General features: G+C 37.1%; 1 protein-coding gene across 1 annotated transcript in view; it reads right to left on the bottom strand.

The window, feature by feature from the left end:
* LOC134848368 (breast cancer type 1 susceptibility protein homolog) overlaps window positions 1-17,753 on the bottom strand; it is a 38,338-nt gene extending 20,585 nt beyond the window's left edge. The window contains exons 1-3 of the mRNA XM_063865779.1: window positions 17,707-17,753; window positions 2,262-2,408; window positions 1,702-1,835 (exon numbers count right to left, since the gene is read on the bottom strand). Coding sequence (XP_063721849.1) covers window positions 1,702-1,835; window positions 2,262-2,408; window positions 17,707-17,749 — 324 coding nt within the window. The 5' untranslated portion in view covers window positions 17,750-17,753. The remainder of the gene's footprint in view (window positions 1-1,701; window positions 1,836-2,261; window positions 2,409-17,706) is intronic.
* Between the last annotated feature and the right edge of the window lie 6,603 nt (window positions 17,754-24,356).

The raw sequence follows: 24,356 nt of genomic DNA, 5'->3' as shown, positions 1-24,356 counted from the left end.
ACTGAAGCAACTCACAGCTCATTAGATTTATTTGAAAAACCCCCTCTACTCGTTACATTTGAGAATGCATTCACTCAAAAAATTGGTCCATCTTATTCACCTGATGTTCCCATGCTCAAATTTGAAGTTTTAGGAGATAGAAACAACTTTATTGAACTTCAACGAACTGATCTTACCAATATCACAGCATTTTATTTAATTCCACACGTGGCAATAAAGATTACAAAATAATCCACAATATAACGCGCGCAGTAAAGTTTGAACTGTCAAAGTCAAAGGGAAAACATGCACCAACCAAAACTTAAGTCCATTCCGGTTTCCATAAAGTGGCTGGAAAATTACCAATTTTAACCCCCCCTAAAACATGCGTGCCCGAAAAAGTAGGGGCTTTAACCCCTTTGGGGGTTAAAAGTGGTAAGTACAACGGCACACCGAAAAATGGGGGGGTTAAAAGTGGTCATTTTCCTAGCCACTTTTACTATACTACTGTCTCTTCCTCGGGAAAAAGAGCGTGGCAAAGCATTGTAGAAATTTCCAGGTGAAGTTGTTGAAAAAAGTAGAAAACTTAGTCTAGATAGAGAAGAAGGGTAAGGCTGAAAATTCCAAGCTCGGCTATCTATATTAAATTTGTACGATATGCAATTGGTTTGGGGGCGGGGGTCTCATTGTAGCCTTCCCAAGTTCTCAAGAGAAGTAAGTGAAAATGTGTCAGGGTCGGTGGAGTGGAGGGGACAGTAACAAACTTGCGGTCTTTTGTCAAGTGTTTGTCGAGGAGTGGGGTTAATAAGTGCCTTATTTGTTTTCATGACTGGGCTTAGGAGATAGTGATAACAATGCAGCAGTTTTCCCTAACGAAGAAATGTGCAACGCGAAGATTCATCGTCACCATTTCCTTCCACATTTTCCCAGTCAACTGGGGCCAGCGGCGCCCCTGAATTGCCGAGAGCAATGAGTCCCAATCGAGATCGCCTTCTGTCGTGAGCCGGTTGTCCAGATTCTTATGTTGAGTATTGTTTTTTATCGATCATTGTACTTCCGCAGCCCAATTTTTCTTTGTTTTTCCTTTTGGTCTTTTTTTTCTATGTTCAGATCATATGCTATGCTAATAGAGAAGGCTCCAAGAAACATTGCAGGGCAAAAATACTGTGAGACACACTGACCGGGACCGGAAGCTTAAAAGTAACTCAAAAGGCTGTGGAAAGGTAAATTGGTAGAACGAGACAAGTGAATTATGCAGGAAGGCAGAAGAGAGAGCGGCCTTTTTATTGGAACCATTGTTTTGAAAATCGGTGATGATTTTTTAGAACCAATAAAGTTTTCGAGAAATCTTCCAAAGCCTATCAAAAAGATCAAAAACCAAATCCCATACATTTTCAAAATACCTGTTTTTATCAAACAGGAACTGCTAGATTTAGAAAATTAAAAAAAACGAAGCGTTGGAAAGAAAAATAATTTGCATTTGAAAAAAAAAACTGAAAATCAGCCGACAGAAATAAGGACGAAAACCAGAAATCCAAAAAATCAACATTTTTTCAATGCATATATTTGAAAAACAAATTACTACCTCAAATGAATTAGGAAGTAGTTTTATTTGAACTTTCAAGAAATTGAGCATGTCTGCTTAACATGTCTGCTTAATTTGTGTAAAAGTTGAAATGATTGAAGGATATAATTTTACCATTATCATAAAGCAACACTTACCTTTTCCTCTTTCGACAATGATTCTAGCGCCAACACTACACTCTCGCCAATTACACTGATTAACTCCACCGGCGGCGTCTCATTTATCCCACTAGGCGTCTGTTGATGTTCAGTCGGAGATTCCAAGTGAGTAGCTGAAACACCAGTTTTTTCTTAATTTCAAACGGGCGGATCTAGGATTTTCTCGAGGGAGGGGGGGGGGGGGGTATTTTCAAAAAATTTTCCAAAATTTTGACGAACTTTTTTTTTAGGTCGACCAAATTGATTTTTCGAGCCCTCCCATACACTGTTTTGCCCCTATTTTGGCTAAATTTTCTGCGCCGGAGGCAAATTTTTGAAAAAACAGTCAAAAAAGCCGTTTTTGGGCACTTTTTGAAAAATTTTGACAAAAAAAATCGCGTTTTTTAGGCGCGCGCTCCCCTTCAAAGTTAGTATATATTGGCGCCAAAGGCGCCTTTAGAAAAATTATAGGGTCGGTCGGCCAAAAATGGATTTCTGGCCAAAAATGGTAATTAATTCGACATGCTCATGCTCACTGTCTTCTGACGGGTCAGATCTACCTGAAGGAGAAGCTTGCTGCGTAGAAGGACTCAAATCGCTTGAGAACTCTCGATGTTTGTCATTAATATGGTTTCTCAGATTCCTTTGCAATTTGTATGGCTTATTGCATATTCTGCAATAAAATTTTGTTTGAATTGGAGGCAAGGCTGAAAGCAAACAGAATATTTTCAACTCAGATATGGCAATTTTGTCAATGTTCCGACCATTGACAATGGGGAAGAACTTTGTATTCGGGTGTTTTAGTTTTTCAACTTTTTGTGTTTTCCATAACTAGTTGTGAAAGCTTCGTTTGAAAAAAAAACACGGGCAAAAATTTTTTTAAAATTTTTAGTGCAAAACATTGAAAAAAAATTCTAACATTTTTCTATATTTTTATTTGTTTCTTCTTAGAAGACAGTTGAAGCCGTTTAAGCTTAATTCGCTAAATTTCTACGCGTTCGTATAGTTGAACAATCACACGACGTTTAAATTCAGACACTGACTTGAAAAAAAATTCTAGGATTGTTGTCGCAACGCAACATTGAGCTATTTGCACAGCAACCGGATATCCTTGTTTGGTCTTGTTTTTAGTCGTTTACTCTTAGTAATTTAAAACTATTGTAAATATTAACACAAAAACTCAGATGAAAGACTACTTAAGTATTAGTTCAAAACGTTTTCAACGTAACAGAGCTTCGCACGCACCACTTGCCATCAGTGGCGGATTTAGGGGCCGACGCCCCCCCCCCCCGCTCGGGCATTTGCCCTCTCATCGCAGCTGTTCTGACCATTTTTGTAAAAATTGACTGTGGCGCGAACATTCTGGTCTTTACAGTGTTCTGGTAGTGCTCAGAAAATCAATTTTCTCGACCTAAAAAAAAGTCGACCATTTTTTCGAAAATTTTTTGAAAGTCTGCCTCACAATTCAGAAAACCCTAGATTCTCCCCTGCTTTCGATAGAAAAATGGATGACTCTCATCTTTTAAAGTTCTAGAAAGAGATGCGAAGCAAAGCGGTAACAAAGCGAACAATTCTTCAGCAGACACACGTTGCGTCGAAGAAAACGTTTGAATAAGAAAAACTTAGAAACTCAACTTTTAAATCCTCCCTCGAAACAATTGGATAAATTTTTTGATCCTCAAACGAATCAGAAAGAAGCCTCTAAGCCGATATAATTTAAGTCGAAATCTTTTCAGCCAAATTAAGATTTAGAGAAAAAACGGAACATAAGCTGATATACTGAAATCGAAGTTGGTGGAATTAAAATAAACATATTAAAAAATGGAATATAACGGGAGTTTTGAATGCGGGCATGCTCAGAAACTTTCTGTTCTACATCTGTCTGTTCGTTGACGATCCATGGTGCTAAAGACGACCTATGAGCTGCTCTACGCAGTACCGATTTACAAATAAACTATTTCGAATACCCATGCATACCTTTGGTCTAAGAGAATATTGGAATTGCTCCAACAAATACCTTGGAAAGGCTTATCTACTACAAGCTCCTATAACCGATTGTAATCTCCACTACAGCAGCTGAATTTTGCGATTTTTCTATTTGGTCTTGTAAAACTTGATGTATACCGATGCTATATAGACAAATAACTCCTACATGAATTGACATATGATTCCGATGCCAAATTCACAAATAACTCCTATATGAATTGACATATTATTAAGTTTACCAGTTGTTTGTAATAAGATTGTTTTTCAATATATTTACTAATGAAAACATTGTCTAGGGTACCGATTGCACGCGTGTTAAAGTCAACTATTTGTTCCATGTCTTTTTCTATAATCAAATCTATGAAACTTTGCTGCGAGGCATCGTTTGATGAGAAGTCAACCTAGTGCACCTTATCCCTATATCATAAATAACAGGAGTGAGTCGTTCCCAAGTTTAGTAACAAGGACAATCGTCCGGAGGGTTATAAACTAAAATCAGTAATATCTTTTCCCACTTATTAGAAACAGATATCCTTCAATTATACCAGGAATGCGTAAGATCGATAATTTTGCGGTTAGGAACGTAGACTTGACTCCAATTAGAACACTCCTAGATAAAGAAAAGTCACGTGTGGGTCTTGACAAACAGAAAAATCTGAAATTGGCAAGAAATAGTTCTTCGTCTTCAAACATATCTGTTAGCAATGTTTCTACAAAAAAAAGAAGAAATCGCAGCCAATTGTATTGACAAAATTGGCTAATTTTTTCCTTTTATCGAGATTGATCATGCTTCTAATGTTGAACAATAAAAAAGTTAAGTTGTTAGAAAACGAATTTGGAGATAGTGAACACTCGATTATAGCATTTTTTAGATAAAACTCAATGTTCTTAATTTTAAATTCTGACTTTCGATTATCATTTTGGGTTAATTCCCAATGCTTACGTAAGTATCTCTTTTCTGATGATTCTATTAGAGTTCTTATATACAATTGCGGGAATCCCGTCCGGGCTTTTGCCTTTTTTGTCCAGTCCAAGCATATTGATTCAGTAGTGAGTTTCGATGTGGAAATCAGTGGTTTCCAGTAGATAAGGATAGTCAGTGGGTAGAGTAAATGTGTAAGAACAAAAAATATGAGGGAGAAAATTGGAAAACAATTCAGCTTGCATAAAGGGGTCCTTTGCATGTTTTGGTTTAGATAAACAAAAGATCGTAACCTTTGTTTAAAGGACCGAGAATATCTAAATAAATCATTGTAGATCTATTATTAGCTAAGTTGCTTTCAAATTCGGTTGGGTCCTCCTCGATCATCTTCAAACATTGGTTTTGTAGCATAGATAATTTGTTTACATTAACACCTTGTTTAATTTGAGCGTTTTAAGCTTTTTTAGTATATTTCATATGGCCTGATTGATCCATGGTGCTAAAGACGACCTATGAGCTGCTCTACGCAGTACTGATTTACAAATAAACTATTTCGAATACCCATGCAAACCTTTGGTCTAAGAGAATATTGGAATTGCTCCAACAAACACCTTGGAAAAGCTTATCTATTACAAGCTCGTATAACCGATTGTAATCTCCACTACAGCAGCTGAATTTTGCAATTCTTCTATTTTGTTTTGTAAAGCTTGATGTATACCGATGCTATATAGACAAATAACTCCTACATGAATTGACATATCATTCCGATGCTAAATTCACAAATAACTCCTATATGAATTGACATATTATTAAGTTTACCAGTTGTTTGTAATAAGATTGTTTTTCAATATATTTACTAATGAAAACATTGTCTAGGGTACCGATTGCACGCGTGTTAAAGTCAACTATTTGTTCCATGTCTTTTTCTATAATCAAATCTATGAAACTTTGCTGCGAGGCATCGTTTGACGAGAAGTCAACCCAGTGCACCTTATCCCTATATCATAAATAGCAGGAGTGAGTCGATCCCAAGTTTGGTAATTAAGACAATCGTTCGGAGGGTTATGAACTAAAATCAGTAATATATTTTTTCCCATTTATTGGAAACAGATATCCTTCGATTATACCAGGAATGCGTACGATCGATAATTTTGCGGTTAGGAACGTAGACTTGACTCCAATTAGAACACTCCTATATAACGAAAAGTCACGTGTGGGTCTTGCCAAACAGAAAAATCTGAAAATGGCAAGAAAAAGTTCTTCGTCTTCAAAATTATCTGTCAGCAATGTTTCCACATTAAGAAGAAATCGAAACCAAATGTATTGACGAAGTTGGCTAATTTTTTCCTTTTTTCGAGATTGATCATGCTTCTAATGTTGAACAATAAAAAAGTTAAGTTGTTAGAAGACGAATTTGGAGATAGTGAACACTCGATTATAGCATTTTTTACAAAAAACTCAATGTTCTTAATTTTAAATTCTGACTTTTGATTGCCATTTTGGATCAATTCCCAACGCTTACGGAAGTATCTCTTTTCTGATGATTCTATTAGAGTTCTTATATACAATTGCGGGAATCCCGTCCGGGCTTTTGCTTTTTTTGTCTAGTCCAAGCATATTGATTCAATAGTGAGTTCCGATATGTCGAAATCAGTGGTTTCCAGTAAATTAGGATAGTCAGTGGGTAGAGTAAATGTGTAAGAACGAAAAATATTAAAGAGAAAATTTGGAAAACAATTCAGCTTGCATAAAGGGGTCCTTTGCATGTTTTGGTTTAGATAAACAAAAGATCGTAACCTTTGTTTAAAGGACCGAGAATATCTAAATAAATCATTGTAGATCTATTATTAGCTAAGTTGCTTTCAAATTCGGTTGGGTCCTCCTCGATCATCTTCAAACATTGGTTTTGTAGCATAGATAATTTGTTTACATTAACACCTTGTTTAATTTGAGCGTTTTAAGCTTTTTTAGTATATTTCATATGGCCTGATTGATCCATGGTGCTAAAGACGACCTATGAGCTGCTCTACGCAGTACTGATTTACAAATAAACTATTTCGAATACCCATGCAAACCTTTGGTCTAAGAGAATATTGGAATTGCTCCAACAAACACCTTGGAAAAGCTTATCTATTACAAGCTCGTATAACCGATTGTAATCTCCACTACAGCAGCTGAATTTTGCAATTCTTCTATTTTGTTTTGTAAAGCTTGATGTATACCGATGCTATATAGACAAATAACTCCTACATGAATTGACATATCATTCCGATGCTAAATTCACAAATAACTCCTATATGAATTGACATATTATTAAGTTTACCAGTTGTTTGTAATAAGATTGTTTTTCAATATATTTACTAATGAAAACATTGTCTAGGGTACCGATTGCACGCGTGTTAAAGTCAACTATTTGTTCCATGTCTTTTTCTATAATCAAATCTATGAAACTTTGCTGCGAGGCATCGTTTGACGAGAAGTCAACCCAGTGCACCTTATCCCTATATCATAAATAGCAGGAGTGAGTCGATCCCAAGTTTGGTAATTAAGACAATCGTTCGGAGGGTTATGAACTAAAATCAGTAATATATTTTTTCCCATTTATTGGAAACAGATATCCTTCGATTATACCAGGAATGCGTACGATCGATAATTTTGCGGTTAGGAACGTAGACTTGACTCCAATTAGAACACTCCTATATAACGAAAAGTCACGTGTGGGTCTTGCCAAACAGAAAAATCTGAAAATGGCAAGAAAAAGTTCTTCGTCTTCAAAATTATCTGTCAGCAATGTTTCCACATTAAGAAGAAATCGAAACCAAATGTATTGACGAAGTTGGCTAATTTTTTCCTTTTTTCGAGATTGATCATGCTTCTAATGTTGAACAATAAAAAAGTTAAGTTGTTAGAAGACGAATTTGGAGATAGTGAACACTCGATTATAGCATTTTTTACAAAAAACTCAATGTTCTTAATTTTAAATTCTGACTTTTGATTGCCATTTTGGATCAATTCCCAACGCTTACGGAAGTATCTCTTTTCTGATGATTCTATTAGAGTTCTTATATACAATTGCGGGAATCCCGTCCGGGCTTTTGCTTTTTTTGTCTAGTCCAAGCATATTGATTCAATAGTGAGTTCCGATATGTCGAAATCAGTGGTTTCCAGTAAATTAGGATAGTCAGTGGGTAGAGTAAATGTGTAAGAACGAAAAATATTAAAGAGAAAATTTGGAAAACAATTCAGCTTGCATAAAGGGGTCCTTTGCATGTTTTGGTTTAGATAAACAAAAGATCGTAACCTTTGTTTAAAGGACCGAGAATATCTAAATAAATCATTGTAGATCTGTTATTAGCTAGGTTGCTTTCAAATTCGGTTGGGTCCTCCTCAATCATCTTCAAACATTGGTTTTGTAGCATCGATAATTTGTTTAAATTAACACCTTGTTTAATTTGGGCGTTTTAGGTTTTTTTAGTATATTTGATATGGCCGGTTTGATCTATGGTGCTAAAGACGACCTATGAGCTGCTCTACGCAGTACTGATTTACAAATAAACTATTTCGAATACCCATGCATACCTTTAGTCTAAGAGAATATTGGAATTGCTCCAACAAATACCTTGGAAAGGCTTATCTATTACAAGCTCGTTTAACCGATTGTAATCTCCACTACAGCAGCTGAATTTTGCAATTTTTCTATTTGGTCTTGTAAAACTTGATGTATACCGATGCTAAATTCACAAATAACTCCTATATGAATTGACATATTATTAAGTTTACCAGTTGTTTTTAAAAAGATTGTTTTTCAATATATTTACTAATGAAAACATTGTCTAGGGTACCGATTGCACGCGTGTTAAATTCAACTATTTGCTCCATGTCTTTTTCTATAATCAAATCTATGAAACTTTGCTGCGAGGCATCGTTTGATGAGAAGTCAACCCAGTGCACTTTATCCCTATATCATAAATAACAGGAGTGAGTCGTTCTCAACTTTAGTAATAAGGACAATCGTCCGGATGGTTATAAGCTAAAATCAGTAATATTTTTCCCACTTATGAGAAACAGATATCCTTCAATTATACCAGCAATGCATACGATCGATAATTTTGCGGTTACGAACGTAGACTTGACTCCAATTAGAACACTCCTATATAAAGAAAAGTCACGTGTGTGTCTTGCCAAACAGAAAAATCTGAAATTGGCAAGAAATAGTTCTTCGTCTTCAAAATTATCTGTTAGCAATGTTTCCACAATAAAGAAGAAATCGAAACCAAATGTATTGACGAAGTTGGCTAATTTAATCCTTTTTTCGAGATTGATCATGCTTCTAATGTTGAACAATAAAAAAGTTAAGTTGTTAAAAAACGAATTTGGAGACAGTGAACACTCGATTATAGCATTTTTTACATAAAACTCAATGTTCTTAATTTTAAATTCTGACTTTTGAGGACCATTTGGATTAATTACATACGCTTAAGTGAGCATATCTTTTCTGATGATTCTGTTAGAGTTCTTATATACAATTGCGGGAATCCCGTCCGGGCTTTTGCCTTTTTTGTCCAGTCCAAGCATATTGATTCAATAGTGAGTTTCGATATGTCGAAATCAGTGGTTTCCACTAAATTAGGATAGTCAGTGGGAAGAGTAAATGTGTAAGAACAAAAAATATGAAAGAGAAAATTTGGAAAACAATTCAGCTTGCATATAGGGGTCCTTTGCATGTTTTGATTTAGATAAGCAAAAAAGATCGTAACCTTTGTTTAAAGGACCGAGAATATCTAAATAAATCATTGTAGATCTGTTATTAGCTATGTTGCTTTCAAATTCGTTTGGGTCCTCCTCAATCATCTTCAAACATTGGTTTTGTAGCATAGATAATTTGTTTAAATTAACACCTTGTTTAATTTGAGCGTTTCAAGTTTTTTTAGTATATTTCATATGGCCAGATTGATCCATGGTGCTAAAGACGAACTATGAGCTGCTCTACGCAGTACTGATTTACAAATACACTATTTCGAATACCCATGCAAACCTTTGGTCTAAGAGAATATTGGAATTGCTCCAACAAATACCTTGGAAAGGCTTATCTATTACAAGCTCGTTTAACCGATTGTAATCTCCACTACAGCAGCTGAATTTTGCAATTTTTCTATTTGGTCTTGTAAAACTTGATGTATACCGATGCTAAATTCACAAATAACTCCTATATGAATTGACATATTATTAAGTTTACCAGTTGTTTTTAAAAAGATTGTTTTTCAATATATTTACTAATGAAAACATTGTCTAGGGTACCGATTGCACGCGTGTTAAATTCAACTATTTGTTCCATGTCTTTTTCTATAATCAAATCTATGAAACTTTGCTGCGAGGCATCGTTTGATGATAAGTCAACCCAGTGCACCTTATCCCTATATCATAAATAACAGGAGTGAGTCGTTCCCAAGTTTAGTAACAAAATAATCGTCCGGAGGGTTATGAACTAAAATCAGTCATATCTTTTCCCACTTATTAGAAACAGATATCCTTCAATTATACCAGGAATGCGTACGCTCGATAATTTTGCGGTTACGAACGTAGACTTGACTCCAATTAGAACACTCCTACATAAAGAAAAGTCACGTGTGGGTCTTGACAAACAGAAAAATCTGAAATTGGCAAGAAATAGTTCTTCGTCTTCAAAACTATCTGTCAGCAATGTTTCCACAATAAAGAAGAAATCGAAACCAAATGTATTGACAAAGTTGGCTAATTTTTTCCTTTTTTCGATATTGACCATGCTTCTAATGTTGAACATTGAAAAATTGAAGTTGTTAGAAAACGAATTTGGAGATAGTGAACACTCGATTATAGCATTTTTTACATAAAACTCAATTTTCTTAATTTTAAATTCTGACTTTTGCTGACCATTTTGGATTAATTCCCAATGCTTACGTAAGTATCTCTTTTCTGATGATTCTATTAGAGTTCTTATATACAATTGCGGGAATCCCGTCCGGGCTTTTGCCTTTTTTGTCTAGTCCAAGCATATTGATTCAATAGTGAGTTCCGATATGTCGAAATCAGTGGTTTCCAGTAAATTATAATAGTCAGTGGGTAGAGTAAATGTGTAAGAACAAAAAATATGAAAGAGAAAATTTGAAAAACAATTCAGCTTGCATAAAGGGGTCCTTTGCGTGTTTTGTTTTGAGATAAACAAAAATTGGTAACCTTTGTTTAAAGGACCGAGAATATCTAAATAAATCATTGTAGATCTGTTATTAGCTAGGTTGCTTTCAAATTCGGTTGGGTCCTCCTCAATCATCTTCAAACATTGGTTTTGTAGCATAGATAATTTGTTTAAATAAACACCTTGTTTAATTTGAGCGTCTCAAGTTTTTTTTAGTATATTTGATATGGCCGGTTTGATCCATGGTGCTAAAGACGAGCTATGAGCTGCTCTACGCAGTACTGATTTACAAATACACTATTTCGAATACCAATGCAAACCTTTGGTCTAAGAGAATATTGGAATTGCTCCAACAAATACCTTGGAAAGGCTTATCTATTACAAGCTCCTATAACCGATTGTAATCTCCACTACAGCAGCTGAATTTTGCAATTTTTCTATTTGGTCTTGTAAAGCTTGATGTATACCGATGCTATATAGACAAATAACTCCTACATGAATTGACATATGATTCCGATGCTAAATTCACAAATAACTCCTATATGAATTGACATATTATTAAGTTTACCAGTTGTTTGTAATAAGATTGTTTTTCAATATATTTACTAATGAAAACATTGTCTAGGGTACCGATTGCACGCGTGTTAAAGTCAACTATTCGTTCCATGTCTTTTTCTATAATCAAATCTATGAAACTTTGCTGCGAGGCATCGTTTGATGAGAAGTCAACCCAGTGCACCTTATCCCTATATCATAAATAACAGGAGTGAGTCGTTCCCAAGTTTAGTAACAAGGACAATCGTTCGGAGGGTTATAAACTAAAATCAGTAATATCTTTTCCCACTTATTAGAAACAGATATCCTTCAATTATACCAGGAATGCGTACGATCGATAATTTTGCGGTTAGGAACGTAGACTTGACTCCAATTAGAACAATCCTAGATAAAGAAAAGTCACGTGTGGGTCTTGTCAAACAGAAAAATCTAAAATGGGCAAGAAATAGTTCTTCGTCTTCAAAACTATCTGTCAGCAATGTTTCCACAATAAAGAAGAAATCGAAACCAAATGTATTGACGAAGTTGGCTAATTTTTTCCTTTTTTCGAGATTAACCATGCTTCTAATGTTGAACAATAAAAAATTTAAGTTGTTAGAAAACGAATTTGGAGATAGTGAACACTCGATTATAGCATTTTTTATATAAAACTCAATGTTCTTAATTTTAAAGTCTGACTTTTGATGACCATTTTGGATTAATTCCCAATGCTTACGTAAGTATCTCTTTTCTGATGATTCTATTAGAGTTCTTATATACAATTGCGGGAATCTCGTCCGGGCCTTTGCCTTTTTTGTCTAGTCCAAGCATATTGATTCAATAGTGAGTTCCGATATGTCGAAATCAGTGGTTTCCAGTAAATTAGGATAGTCAGTGGGTAGAGTAAATGTGTAAGAACAAAAAATATGAAAGAGAAAATTTAGAAAACAATTCAGCTTGCATAAAGGGGTCCTTTGCGTGTTTTGTTTTGAGATAAACAAAAGATGGTAACCTTTGTTCAAAGGACCGAGAATATCTAAATAAATCATTGTAGATCTGTTATTAGCTAGGTTGCTTTCAAATTCGGTTGGGTCCTCCTCAATCATCTTCAAACATTGGTTTTGTAGCATGGATAATTTGTTTAAATAAACACCTTGTTTAATTTGAGCGTTTTAAATTTTTTTAGTATATTTGATATGGCCGGTTTGATCCATGGTGCTAAAGACGACCTATGAGCTGCTCTACGCAGTACTGATTTACAAATACACTATTTCGAACACCCATGCAAACCTTTGGTCTAAGAGAATATTTGAATTGCTCCAACAAATACCTTGGAAAGGCTTATCTATTACAAGCTCCTATAACCGATTGTAATCTCCACTACGGCAGCTGAATTTTGCAATTTTTCCATTTGGTCTTGTAAAGCTTGATGTATACCGATGCTATATAGACAAATAACTCCTACATGAATTGACATATGATTCCGATGCTAAATTCACAAATAACTCCTATATGAATTGACATATTATTAAGTTTACCAGTTGTTTGTAATAAGATTGTTTTTCAATATATTTACTAATGAAAACATTGTCTAGGGTACCGATTGCACGCGTGTTAAAGTCAACTATTTGTTCCCTGTCTTTTTCTATAATCAAATCTATGAAACTTTGCTGCGAGGCATCGTTTGATGAGAAGTCAACCCAGTGCACCTTATCCCTAAATCATAAATAACAGGAGTGAGTCGTTCCCAAGTTTAGTAACAAGGACAATCATCCGGAGGGTTATAAACTAAAATCAGTAATATCTTTTCCCACTTATTAGAAACAGATATCCTTCAATTATACCAGGAATGCGTACGATCGATAATTTTGCGGTTAGGAACGTAGACTTGACTCCAATTAGAACACTCCTAGATAAAGAAAAGTCACGTGTGGGTCTTGTCAAACAGAAAAATCTGAAATTGGCAAGAAATAGTTCTTCGTCTTCAAAATTATCTGTCAGCAATGTTTCCACAATAAAGAAGAAATCGAAACCAAATGTATTGACGAAGTTGGCTAATTTTTTCCTTTTTTCGAGATTAACCATGCTTCTAATGTTGAACAATAAAAAATTTAAGTTGTTAGAAAACGAATTTGGAGATAGTGAACACTCGATTATAGCATTTTTTATATAAAACTCAATGTTCTTAATTTTAAAGTCTGACTTTTGATGACCATTTTGGATTAATTCCCAATGCTTACGTAAGTATCTCTTTTCTGATGATTCTATTAGAGTTCTTATATACAATTGCGGTAATCTCGTCCGGGCCTTTGCCTTTTTTGTCTAGTCCAAGCATATTGATTCAATAGTGAGTTCCGATATGTCGAAATCAGTGGTTTCCAGTAAATTAGGATATTCAGTGGGTAGAGTAAATGTGTAAGAACAAAAAATATGAAAGAGAAAATTTAGAAAACAATTCAGCTTGCATAAAGGGGTCCTTTGCGTGTTTTGTTTTGAGATAAACAAAAGATGGTAACCTTTGTTTAAAGGACCGAGAATATCTAAATAAATCATTGTAGATCTGTTATTAGCTAGGTTGCATTCAAATTCGGTTGGGTCCTCCTCAATCATCTTCAAACATTGGTTTTGTAGCATGGATAATTTGTTTAAATAAACACCTTGTTTAACTTGAGCGTTCCAAATTTTTTTAGTATATTTGATATGGCCGGTTTGATCCATGGTGCTAAAGACGACCTATGAGCTGCTCTACGCAGTACTGATTTACAAATACACTATTTCGAATACCCATGCAAACCTTTGGTCTAAGAGAATATTTGAATTGCTCCAACAAATACCTTGGAAAGGCTTATCTATTACAAGCTCCTATAACCGATTGTAATCTCCACTACGGCAGCTGAATTTTGCAATTTTTCCATTTGGTCTTGTAAAGCTTGATGTATACCGATGCTATATAGACAAATAACTCCTACATGAATTGACATATGATTCCGATGCTAAATTCACAAATAACTCCTATATGAATTGACATATTATTAAGTTTACCAGTTGTTTGTAATAAGATTGTTTTTCAATATATTTACTAATGAAAACATTGTCTAGGGTACCGATTGCACGCGTGTTAAAGTCAACTATTTGTTCCCTGTCTTTTTCTATAATCAAATCTATGAAACTTTGCTGCGAGGCATCGTTTGATGAGAAGTCAACCCAGTGCACCTTATCCCTATATCATAAATAACAGGAGTGAGTCGTTCCCAAGTTTAGTAACAAGGACAATCATCCGGAGGGTTATAAACTAAAATCAGTAATATCTTTTCCCACTTATTAGAAACAGATATCCTTCAACTATACCAGGAATGCGTACGATCGATAATTTTGCGGTTAGGAACGTAGACTTGACTCCAATTAGAACACTCCTAGATAAAGAAAAGTCACGTGTGGGTCTTGTCAAACAGAAAAATCTGAAATTGGCAAGAAATAGTTCTTCGTCTTCAAAATTATCTGTCAGCAACGTTTCCACAATAAAGAAGAAATCGAAACCAAATGTATTGACGAAGTTGGCTAATTTGTTCCTTTTTTCGAGATTGATCATGCTTCTAATGTTGAACAATAAAAAAGTTAAGTTGTTAGAAAACGAATTTGGAGACAGTGAACACTCGATTATAGCATTTTTTACATAAAACTCAATGTTCTTAATTTTAAATTCTGACCTTTGATGACCATTTTGGATTAATTCCCAATGCTTACGTAAGTATCTCTTTTCTGATGATTCTATTAGAGTTCTTATATACAATTGCGGGAATCCCGTCCAGGCTTTTGCCTTTTTTGTCTAGTCCAAGCATATTGATTCAATAGTGAGTTCCGATATGTCGAAATCAGTGGTTTCCAGTAAATTAGGATAGTCAGTGGGTAGAGTAAATGTGTAAGAACAAAAAATACGAAAGAGAAAATTTGGAAAACAACTCGGCTTGCATAAAGGGGTCCATTGCGTGTTTTGTTTTGAGATAAACAAAAGATGGTAACCTTTGTTTAAAGGACCGAGAATATCTAAATAAATCATTGTAGATCTGTTATTAGCTAGGTTGCTTTCAAATTCGGTTGGGTCCTCCTCAATCATCTTCAAACATTGGTTTTGTAGCATAGATAATTTGTTTAAATTAACACCTTGTTTAATTTGAGCGTTTTAAGTTTTTTTTTTAGGAAATTTGATATGGCCGGTTTGATCCATGGTGCTAAAGACGACTTGAGCTGCTCTACGCAGTACTGATTTACAAATACACTATTTCGAATACCCATGCAAACCTTTGGTCTAAGAGAATATTGGAATTGCTCCAACAAATACCTTGGAAAGGCTTATCTGTTACAAGCTCCTATAACCGATTGTAATCTCCACTACAGCAGCTGAATTTTGCAATTTTTCTATTTGGTCTTGTAAAGCTTGATGTATACCGATGCTATATAGACAAATAACTCCGACATGAATTGACATATGATTCCGATGCTAAATTGACAAATAACTCCTATATGATTTGACATATTATTAAGTTTACCAGTTGTTTGTAATAAGATTGTTTTTCAATATATTTACTAATGAAAACATTGTCTAGGGTACCGATTGCACGCGTGTTAAAGTCAACTATTTGTTCCATGTCTTTTTCTATAATCAAATCTATGAAACTTTGCTGCGAGGCATCGTTTGATGAGAAGTCAACCCAGTGCACTTTATCCCTATATCATAAATAACAGGAGTGAGTCGTTCTCAAGTTTAGTAATAAGGACAATCGTCCGGATGGTTATAAGCTAAAATCAGTAATATTTTTCCCACTTATGAGAAACAGATATCCTTCAATTATACCAGCAATGCATACGATCGATAATTTTGCGGTTAGGAACGTAGACTTGACTCCAATTAGAACAATCCTAGATAAAGAAAAGTCACGTGTGTGTCTTGCCAAACAGAAAAATCTGAAATTGGCAAGAAATAGTTCTTCGTCTTCAAAACTATCTGTCAGCAATGTTTCCACAATAAAGAAGAAATCGAAACCAAATGTATTGACGAAGTTGGCTAATTTTTTCCTTTTTTCGAGATTAACCATGCTTCTAATGTTGAACAATAAAAAATTTAAGTTGTTAGAAAACGAATTTGGAGATAGTGAACACTCGATTATAGCATTTTTTATATAAAACTCAATGTTCTTAATTTTAAATTCTGACCTTTGATGACCATTTTGGATCAATTCCCAACGCTTACGTAAGTATCTCTTTTCTGATGAACAACACTAGTACCAATTTCGTGCAATGAGGACACAATGTATCATTATCTGAACAACTGTTTAGTCGCCATGTATTGACCATCATTTAATTATCTATTTAATAAGTTTACTGGTCCTGGTGAATATGACGAATCAACAAGCGTTTTCGCCATATCGGTAAGTTAATCTTGTCATACTCTTATTTAGCTCGAGACATGTAAATTAATTCCGGCTGTTAATTTGTTAAGTGATATTTTCCAGTGTAATGCATTCATCATTGTAAATCAGGTGAAGTTGCTTATTTTAGTATCATTAGAAATGAAGCTTAACAGCCTGCAGACTTTGAAAACCAAAGGATAGACGGATTCAATTTGAAATAAGGATAACCGGTTACTGTGCAAGTAGCACAATGGTCCGACCAGTCTTATAAAAAATATATATATATTTTTTTCAAATTGGTGTCGTTTTATTGCATGTTGTGATATAAAGATCTGAACGAAAAAGTAGAATATATGCATAATTGAGAATCATAGTAAGATAGGTCAATTGGAAAACAGTTTTTGAAGAAAAATTAATAGAAAACAAAAAAAAAATTTTTTTTTTAAATTCAAATTTTTGATTCCTGAAATTGCGATAAAAAACTCCAAAAACTACCTTTACTTGAGTAAACTAAATTTTAACGGCTTAAATTAAGCTAGAATAAGCTTTTGCAATTAAAAACTGCCTGACTAATTAACTCGAAAAAGGAATGAAATCAAAAACTTACACCGGTTTTTCTCGACACAGATTTTTTGAAATTTTGTAATGTCGTTCTAATCACGATTGAAAGGGCTTTACAATGATTTATCACTCAACCCTGTCCGATGATTTTTTGCGATAGCTGATTTTGCGTGGAAAAAACTAAAACACCCGAATCAAAGTTCCTACCCATTTTCAATGGTCGGAATAATAAGTTTTTGAAATATTTAAGAAAGGATTCCAAACGATTTGTCTGGCTATAATAATCAGGTAGAAAGCTCAAAAAGGGCAACCAATTTGATTTCAATTTAGGACATTAACATCATTGACCACCATTTCAGATGTCACAAAGGTTACTGTCGATATGACTATTAAACGGTTTAGGAGAAAAGAAATCGACTTGCTTGATGAATCACTCGGCGTTCCGTCTGGCTTTTGCTGACTCATATTCTCCCTAAAGCAAATGAATCTTTTTTAAGGTAATCAGAAGGTCAAAAGTATAGTGTTGGCAGGTACCAGGTACCGGTACATTTAGTAACCGAGGTTATAGTCAGGAGTCCCTTCATCACGTATTCAGCCTACCTTTTTTCGGGAAAAGTCAAATTTGAGCGTGAACAATTATAAGGCTTCTTCGTGAAAAAAGAGCTTGAAACTACGTTCTTTGACTCTTAATGGTTTGAAAAATCTGTAATACTTGCTTAGCAAATAGCTCTCATTGTACCCACATACCACCGAAATGGATAGGAAGGAACTTTGTTAGGCATTTTTAATTACTGAAGCAGCTCGTTGAGGTCAAGTTATTTTCCATCTTCTTAACCGCGAATCTTTCAACTTTTTCTCGTCTTCCTATTTTTGGCAGGAAGCTCGTTTTACACATATTGGGTAAATCGTATAAGTTTACTCATGTAACTCTCAATTTCATTTTTCTATGGCTGTAGCGCTATCATTCAAACCCCTGACTATAAAACTCAGGACAAACATCGCATCTCTTCTTCGTGCAATGAATAAACCACTCTGATTTACACTATGACAGTCCACCCAATTACCAATTGCTACGTTTACTCGTCTTATGATCCCAAACATCATTTTTCATGGTCATGCCAAACACCAGCTGAACAAACTCTAACCACTATTATTCGCAAAGAGATATTATTTTCTTGTTTTTAGTTCTCGCGAGAAGCTTGAGCATGATAGGCTCAATTCGACTTTTCAACAAATTCTATTTCACCCAAAAATCATGTTTAAAAAAACGCACATGCAAAATAGTTGATGTTTTTGCCTTCTGATTTCTCTATTTTGAAAGAGAAAAATCTAACTTTTTTTCAAGTATATCCCCGGGTGAAGGCTTTTTTGCCCCCCATTTGTGCCAGTCGGTCATATTTGGAAGTTTGACCTTGAGAGGAGCAAAAAAACACTTGATTTTGGAGTGAAATCTAATTTTTCAAAATTTCGAATGGAACCTGTCATTCACGATTTTCTCGCGAGAACTGAAAATCAGAAAAAGAAGTTAGAACAATTTCAGAACAATTGAGTCGCACACGCGGGAAAGTTGTAAGAAAAAGCAGTAGGAAATTGCTATTCGCAATTTCCATCACTATAATAATCGAGAGTAGAGCTGTCCCATCTGTGACAGAGACGAGAGCATTCCCTCAAATTGGATTATAGCGACTGGAGTATTATTCGGAACTGGACTAGAGTGAACCTTCGGTGGAAAGGTGGACAGCTTGAGTGTCCTAATGGTTCACAAGAAAACTATTGTCTAGAGTATAAACTCGTTCTCATTGTTAAAACTATAAAACATTAGACTCATTTAGTTACGTTATTTAATTCTTGAGTTAACTACCGACTGGATTATTTCCCACTTCTTGAGCGTGCTACTATGTGAGTACAAATTTAAATTCCTAGAGTGTGTTTTATGATTGTTATGTTGAGGTAAGGCGAGTTTTAGGTTGATCCATCTGAAATGGATCAAAGTTCCACTGTCTAATTAAAAAGTAACTTAACGGATTGTTCCAACCCGGTTTTTAACGGCGTTCATGTATTTTGGGTACCTAGAGACCTAAGTATGGGGACGTTTCTAATTCTAGAGTGGGGGGATATTTTAGTAGTAGCCTCTAAGCTGTAACGGGTCGTAGTCTCATGTCACAAACGAACCGAACTGGCTCCGACCGTTCTTGAGGTAGAAAAACACAAGAGATAGTGTCCCTGACCCTTGAGCCAGTGGTTATAGGGCCTATTTTTCTTAAGCCTCATGTGTGACTGCAGTAGACGAATGTTACATAGTGTTTTTATGGCGCTCCTGGGTGTTTACGACATCAAGACTACGGAGTCGAACCCACTTGAGACAGCTTCGGGCTGAATGCCCATTCTAGAGTACCGGCGGTACGGTTCGACAGGAACGTGCAAACCTTCCGGTTGTACCGTGATAGCTTTTTAAGAAAACTCAAGAAAACTTCCTGGTACGCTCTCCGAACGAAGCTTAGCTAACCGAGTAAAGGGGGGCAAATAGGGGACAAAAACACGAGCAAAAAGACAAAAAGCAAAACAAAAAAAAAACCAAAAAAGAATAGAAAAAGGAACAAAAACCATAAAACGAAAAAAGACAGTGACTTTGACACCAGATCAGTTGGATCAAACCTTTATATTAATTAAATAGTATACCCATACTGTTTTATAAGTTCGATCGTTTCGATCAACCTAGCAATTTAACCCAGTAACCGTAATAAAGTGCCCGAGTGTGGGGCGTTGTCAAGGGTTTTCAGATAGTTTGGAACTTAGCTGGACAACAAGGAAACTTGACTGGAAGAGGTGACCAGCCGAGTGGGAGGGTTGTTCAGGAGTACCTGAGCTGAACCAATTGGAGACTCGACTGGAAGAGGTGACCGGCCGAGTGGGAAACTGGTTCAGGAACACTTGAGCTGAACCAATAGGAGACTGGACTGGAACAGGTGACCAGTCGAGTGGGAAAGCAGCCAAGAAGGATTTGACAGTTCTCGAGTTCTCAAGTTGGGCAGAACGGGTATCGTTAGAATCCACATTACATTATAGGAGATAAGTGTAAAATTGGATAAGCGAAATCCCCCAGTTTTGAGGAACGTTTTTACTTGAGCAGGCCTGGAAACAGGTCTACGGTTTTCTCTTGAGAGGTTTAGCACCCGGCGCTTAAAGTAATTTTTAGGCTTAAGAAGGGGGGCTAGAAAGGGGGGAGGTTAGAAGGGGGACTGGTTAGGCTAGAGGTGAGCGGTTGCAAATTGTAAAAAGGGGAGAAACTAGAGTAACTAATTAATCGACATCGTTGACTTAGTTACATTAGCCATAACACGCGTTGGTGATAATAGGTGAATATCCAAAATTCAACTCGAGTTAAGACTGGTACGCTGGTTGGTTTGGTAGGGGGGACCGGATATAGACAGCTTTTGTGATACCCCATAAGATCACTAGTGGGGGGAGGAAAACGCGTGGCAATTAGGTACCAGACATTTTTTTTAGACGAAAGGTAGACATTGGTCACCGTTGAATTTCAGGTGGGCTCATTTTTCTGTTTTTATTATTTTTCTCACTTAGATTTTTGTTGCATTTTAGTGAGGATTTGTGTTTGGTTTTATACGAACAGGTGATCACAAGATACCTGCGCACCTACATTGAAATAGAAACAACCAAAAAGAAGAGAGGGGTCAGCATTTGGCTTTTAAGAGAGGGTTTTTGGGAAAATTTTACTAGAGCTTGAGTGGTGGTACAAGGTACGGTGACTCAAGAAGACCCTACAACGAGGAAGACACTCCGTGACGAGTCTTGGGACAGTACCGAAGAAGTCTTGGGACAGAGCAGTCTTGGGACAGTGGTCTTGGGACAGGGTCTTGGGACAGTGGTCTTGGGACAGGGTCTTGGGACAGTGGTCTTGGGACAGGGTCTTGGGACAGTGGTCTTGGGACAGTGGTCTTGGGACAGGGTCTTGGGACAGGGTCTTGGGACAGTGGTCTTGGGACAGGGTCTTGGGACAGGGGTCTTGGGACAGTGGTCTTGGGACAGGGTCTTGGGACAGTGGTCTTGGGACAGGGTCTTGGGACAGTGGTCTTGGGACAGTGGTCTTGGGACAAGGGTCTTGGGACACTAGTCTTGGGACACTAGCCTTGGGACACTGGTCTTGGGACACTGGTCTTGGGACAGTAGTCTTGGGACACTAGCCTTGGGACAGTAGTCTTGGGACACCAGCCTTGGGACACTGGTCTTGGGACACTACCCTTGGGACACTAGTCTTGGGACAGTAGTCTTGGGACACCAGCCTTGGGACACTGGTCTTGGGACACTACCCTTGGGACACTAGTCTTGGGACAGTAGTCTTGGGACACTAGCCTTGGGACACTAGTCTTGGGACAGTAGTCTTGGGACACTAGCCTTGGGACACTGGTCTTGGGACACTACCCTTGGGACACTAGTCTTGGGACAGTAGTCTTGGGACAGTAGTCTTGGGACACTAGCCTTGGGACACTAGTCTTGGGACAGTAGTCTTGGGACACTAGTCTTGGGACAGTAGTCTTGGTACAAGGGTCTTAGGACACTAGCGGAGAGTACTGTGATAGTGACGAATAGTCTTGGGACGGTATAAAAATTGAAGTAAAATTACAACAAGTGTGTCTTAAGACAAAATAAGACAAATCGAAATAGGTACGGTTGAGACCACATTAAGGGAAATTTTTCAAAGGTTTTAGAAAGAGAGCTACAACAAGGTTTTTAACACGTTGTACAAAATTTGTTACCACAAAAATTTTTTTTTTGTTTTATTATTTTTTTTTATTCTTAGAATAGAATCGTGTATATAATAAAATTGTAAATAAAAGCAGTTGTAAATAGGAATAATGAGGCGGAGTAGGGTACCGGTGCTCGAAAAAAGGTCAAGTGGATCAAACACGAAATATAATTCATCGCTGCGCGGAACGACATCAACAGGCCCAAAGATAACAAAGAAGAACTTTTCAGTTAACATGGTCAGTACGAGGAGTGGCACCGAGAGCAAGACACGAGAAGATGTGGGGGAAAAACAGGTGGAGCCCACAATCGAAATCGACCTAGAGACACCAGACCAGAGCGTAGATGAAGTGGAGAAGAGGACAACGGAATCCACACCGATGCCCCACGTGGAAGACCAAAGTCCAAAAACCGTGGAGTTTTCACGAATAGACGCATTGGAAGACACAACAGGCAATACCCGAGAGACTGTGAAAAACGACTCTCAAGTGAAAAAGACATCCTTCACAGACAAGTTTGCAATGATGGTCGGACTCAAATCGAAAGAAAACGTGACTGAAGAACCAAAAACAGAAAGAGCACGAACATTTGGTACAGTGAGCACGAAAGCGACAGAAGCCGGCCAGAATGAGGAACAAGCTAAAGCAGAGGCTACGGCCGAAGAGAAACCGACGGCTGACCATGAAGAGACTACCATTGAGCTGGGCGACTTGTTGGCGAAATTAAATCAGATCGACAAAAGACTTAAGAACAGTGAAGAAGACAGAGAGGTGATAAAAAAGGAGATAAGATACAATAAGCACGAGTATCTAGACAGTTATTTTAACCTAGCTAAGGCAACAGAGGAGAGACTCAAGGAAATGTCAGATAAGGTAGAAGCCACCAATGAAGAACGAGAAAAGAACATCAAAACAGACATGCAACAGTTGAAGAACCGATATGATGATGTCAACAGCCAATTAGGGAGCCTGGAAAGGAGAATGGACACAATGAGCAAGAGTCAAGCCGAGAGTTCGTGTGCAATACAGGCGAAGTTGGATGCAATCTTGAGAGGTTCTACTCCACAAGAAAGACCGGCAGCGGATCGTACGCAAGGCACCAGAGTTGACTTTGTAGAACCACAAAGGAACAAGCGGCAATCGACACCGTTGCCCTTAACCAGGGATGCGATAAGCATAGCACCAACAGCTGCGAAAACAATAATGAAGAATGGAACGTCGAATACAACGACTGGTCCGGGAGATGCAACAGCTAACAGCAACACAGGACCGGATGCTATGACATGGGCCAGCACTTGGGAGATGATGAACAGGACTCTAGAGGCCTTCGCCACGAGGAACACTGACTCGAGCGACAGGAGAGAGGGAAAAACAAGAAAGACATTCAAGAAGCCAAAAGAATTCAAAGACGACTCCGATGGATGCATTGACACTTGGGTGGAAGTGATGAGATTACATCTAGAGCAAGATAACTTGAGTGACGAAAGACAAGCATGTACAGCCATACTGAGCAACTTGGAAGGAACGGCATTAAAATGCGTGGTCGCAAAGAAGGAGGAAGAACGCGACACCGCGGACAAGATCTTCGAGATATTGCTGAATCGATTCGGGTCAGGCATGAAGGGTCACCAAGCGATGATGCGATTTGAAAAGAGAAGGCAGAGGGACGACGAGTCAATAGATCGGTTCCTAGATGACCTCGAGAGCTTGAGAAGGAGGAGTGACCCAGAGGAGTCGACAAATAGACGGAACTTTAGCATTGCCTCGAAGTTCATCGATGGGGTGAAAAGTGATGACTTAAGGACAATGTTAGCAACATACTACACATTGTCGAAGGACAGCGCACCCACCCCAGAAGAAATGAGACAGAAATCAAGAGAATACATGCTGATGAAACCTAAGAAGTACTCATATTCTGAAAACAGGAACACGCAAGGGGGAAGCCAACCCCAGAGGTCATCATGGTACAAACCTAGAGATGATATGGACAAGCGCAGATCATGCGCGAACTGCGGGTCAGCGGATCATCATGTGGCTGACTGCACAACGTACAAACAAGGCATGAAGAGCCTAGGTTATGCACCGGATGAAGAGGATATGAGCCAGATGGAGGAACACGAGTACTATAATGGCTTAATCATCAAGATAGGCGCCAGATGCTTCTTCTGTAACCAGGAGAGGCACTTCAGAATGGATTGTCCCTTGTTCTGGGAAGCGGTCAAGGACCAGAATCACCCCAAACATAAGTTGGCATTAGCGGCGGTGCAGAATCAGCGGAACAGGCAAAACGAGTTTGAATCTAGGAACTT

Source organism: Symsagittifera roscoffensis, chromosome 6, assembly GCF_963678635.1.
Source record: "Symsagittifera roscoffensis chromosome 6, txSymRosc1.1, whole genome shotgun sequence".
NCBI classification, from domain to species: Eukaryota; Metazoa; Xenacoelomorpha; order Acoela; family Convolutidae; genus Symsagittifera; species Symsagittifera roscoffensis.
Note: the sequence above shows the minus strand (reverse complement) of the source record. Positions and strands in the feature narration are given on the sequence as shown.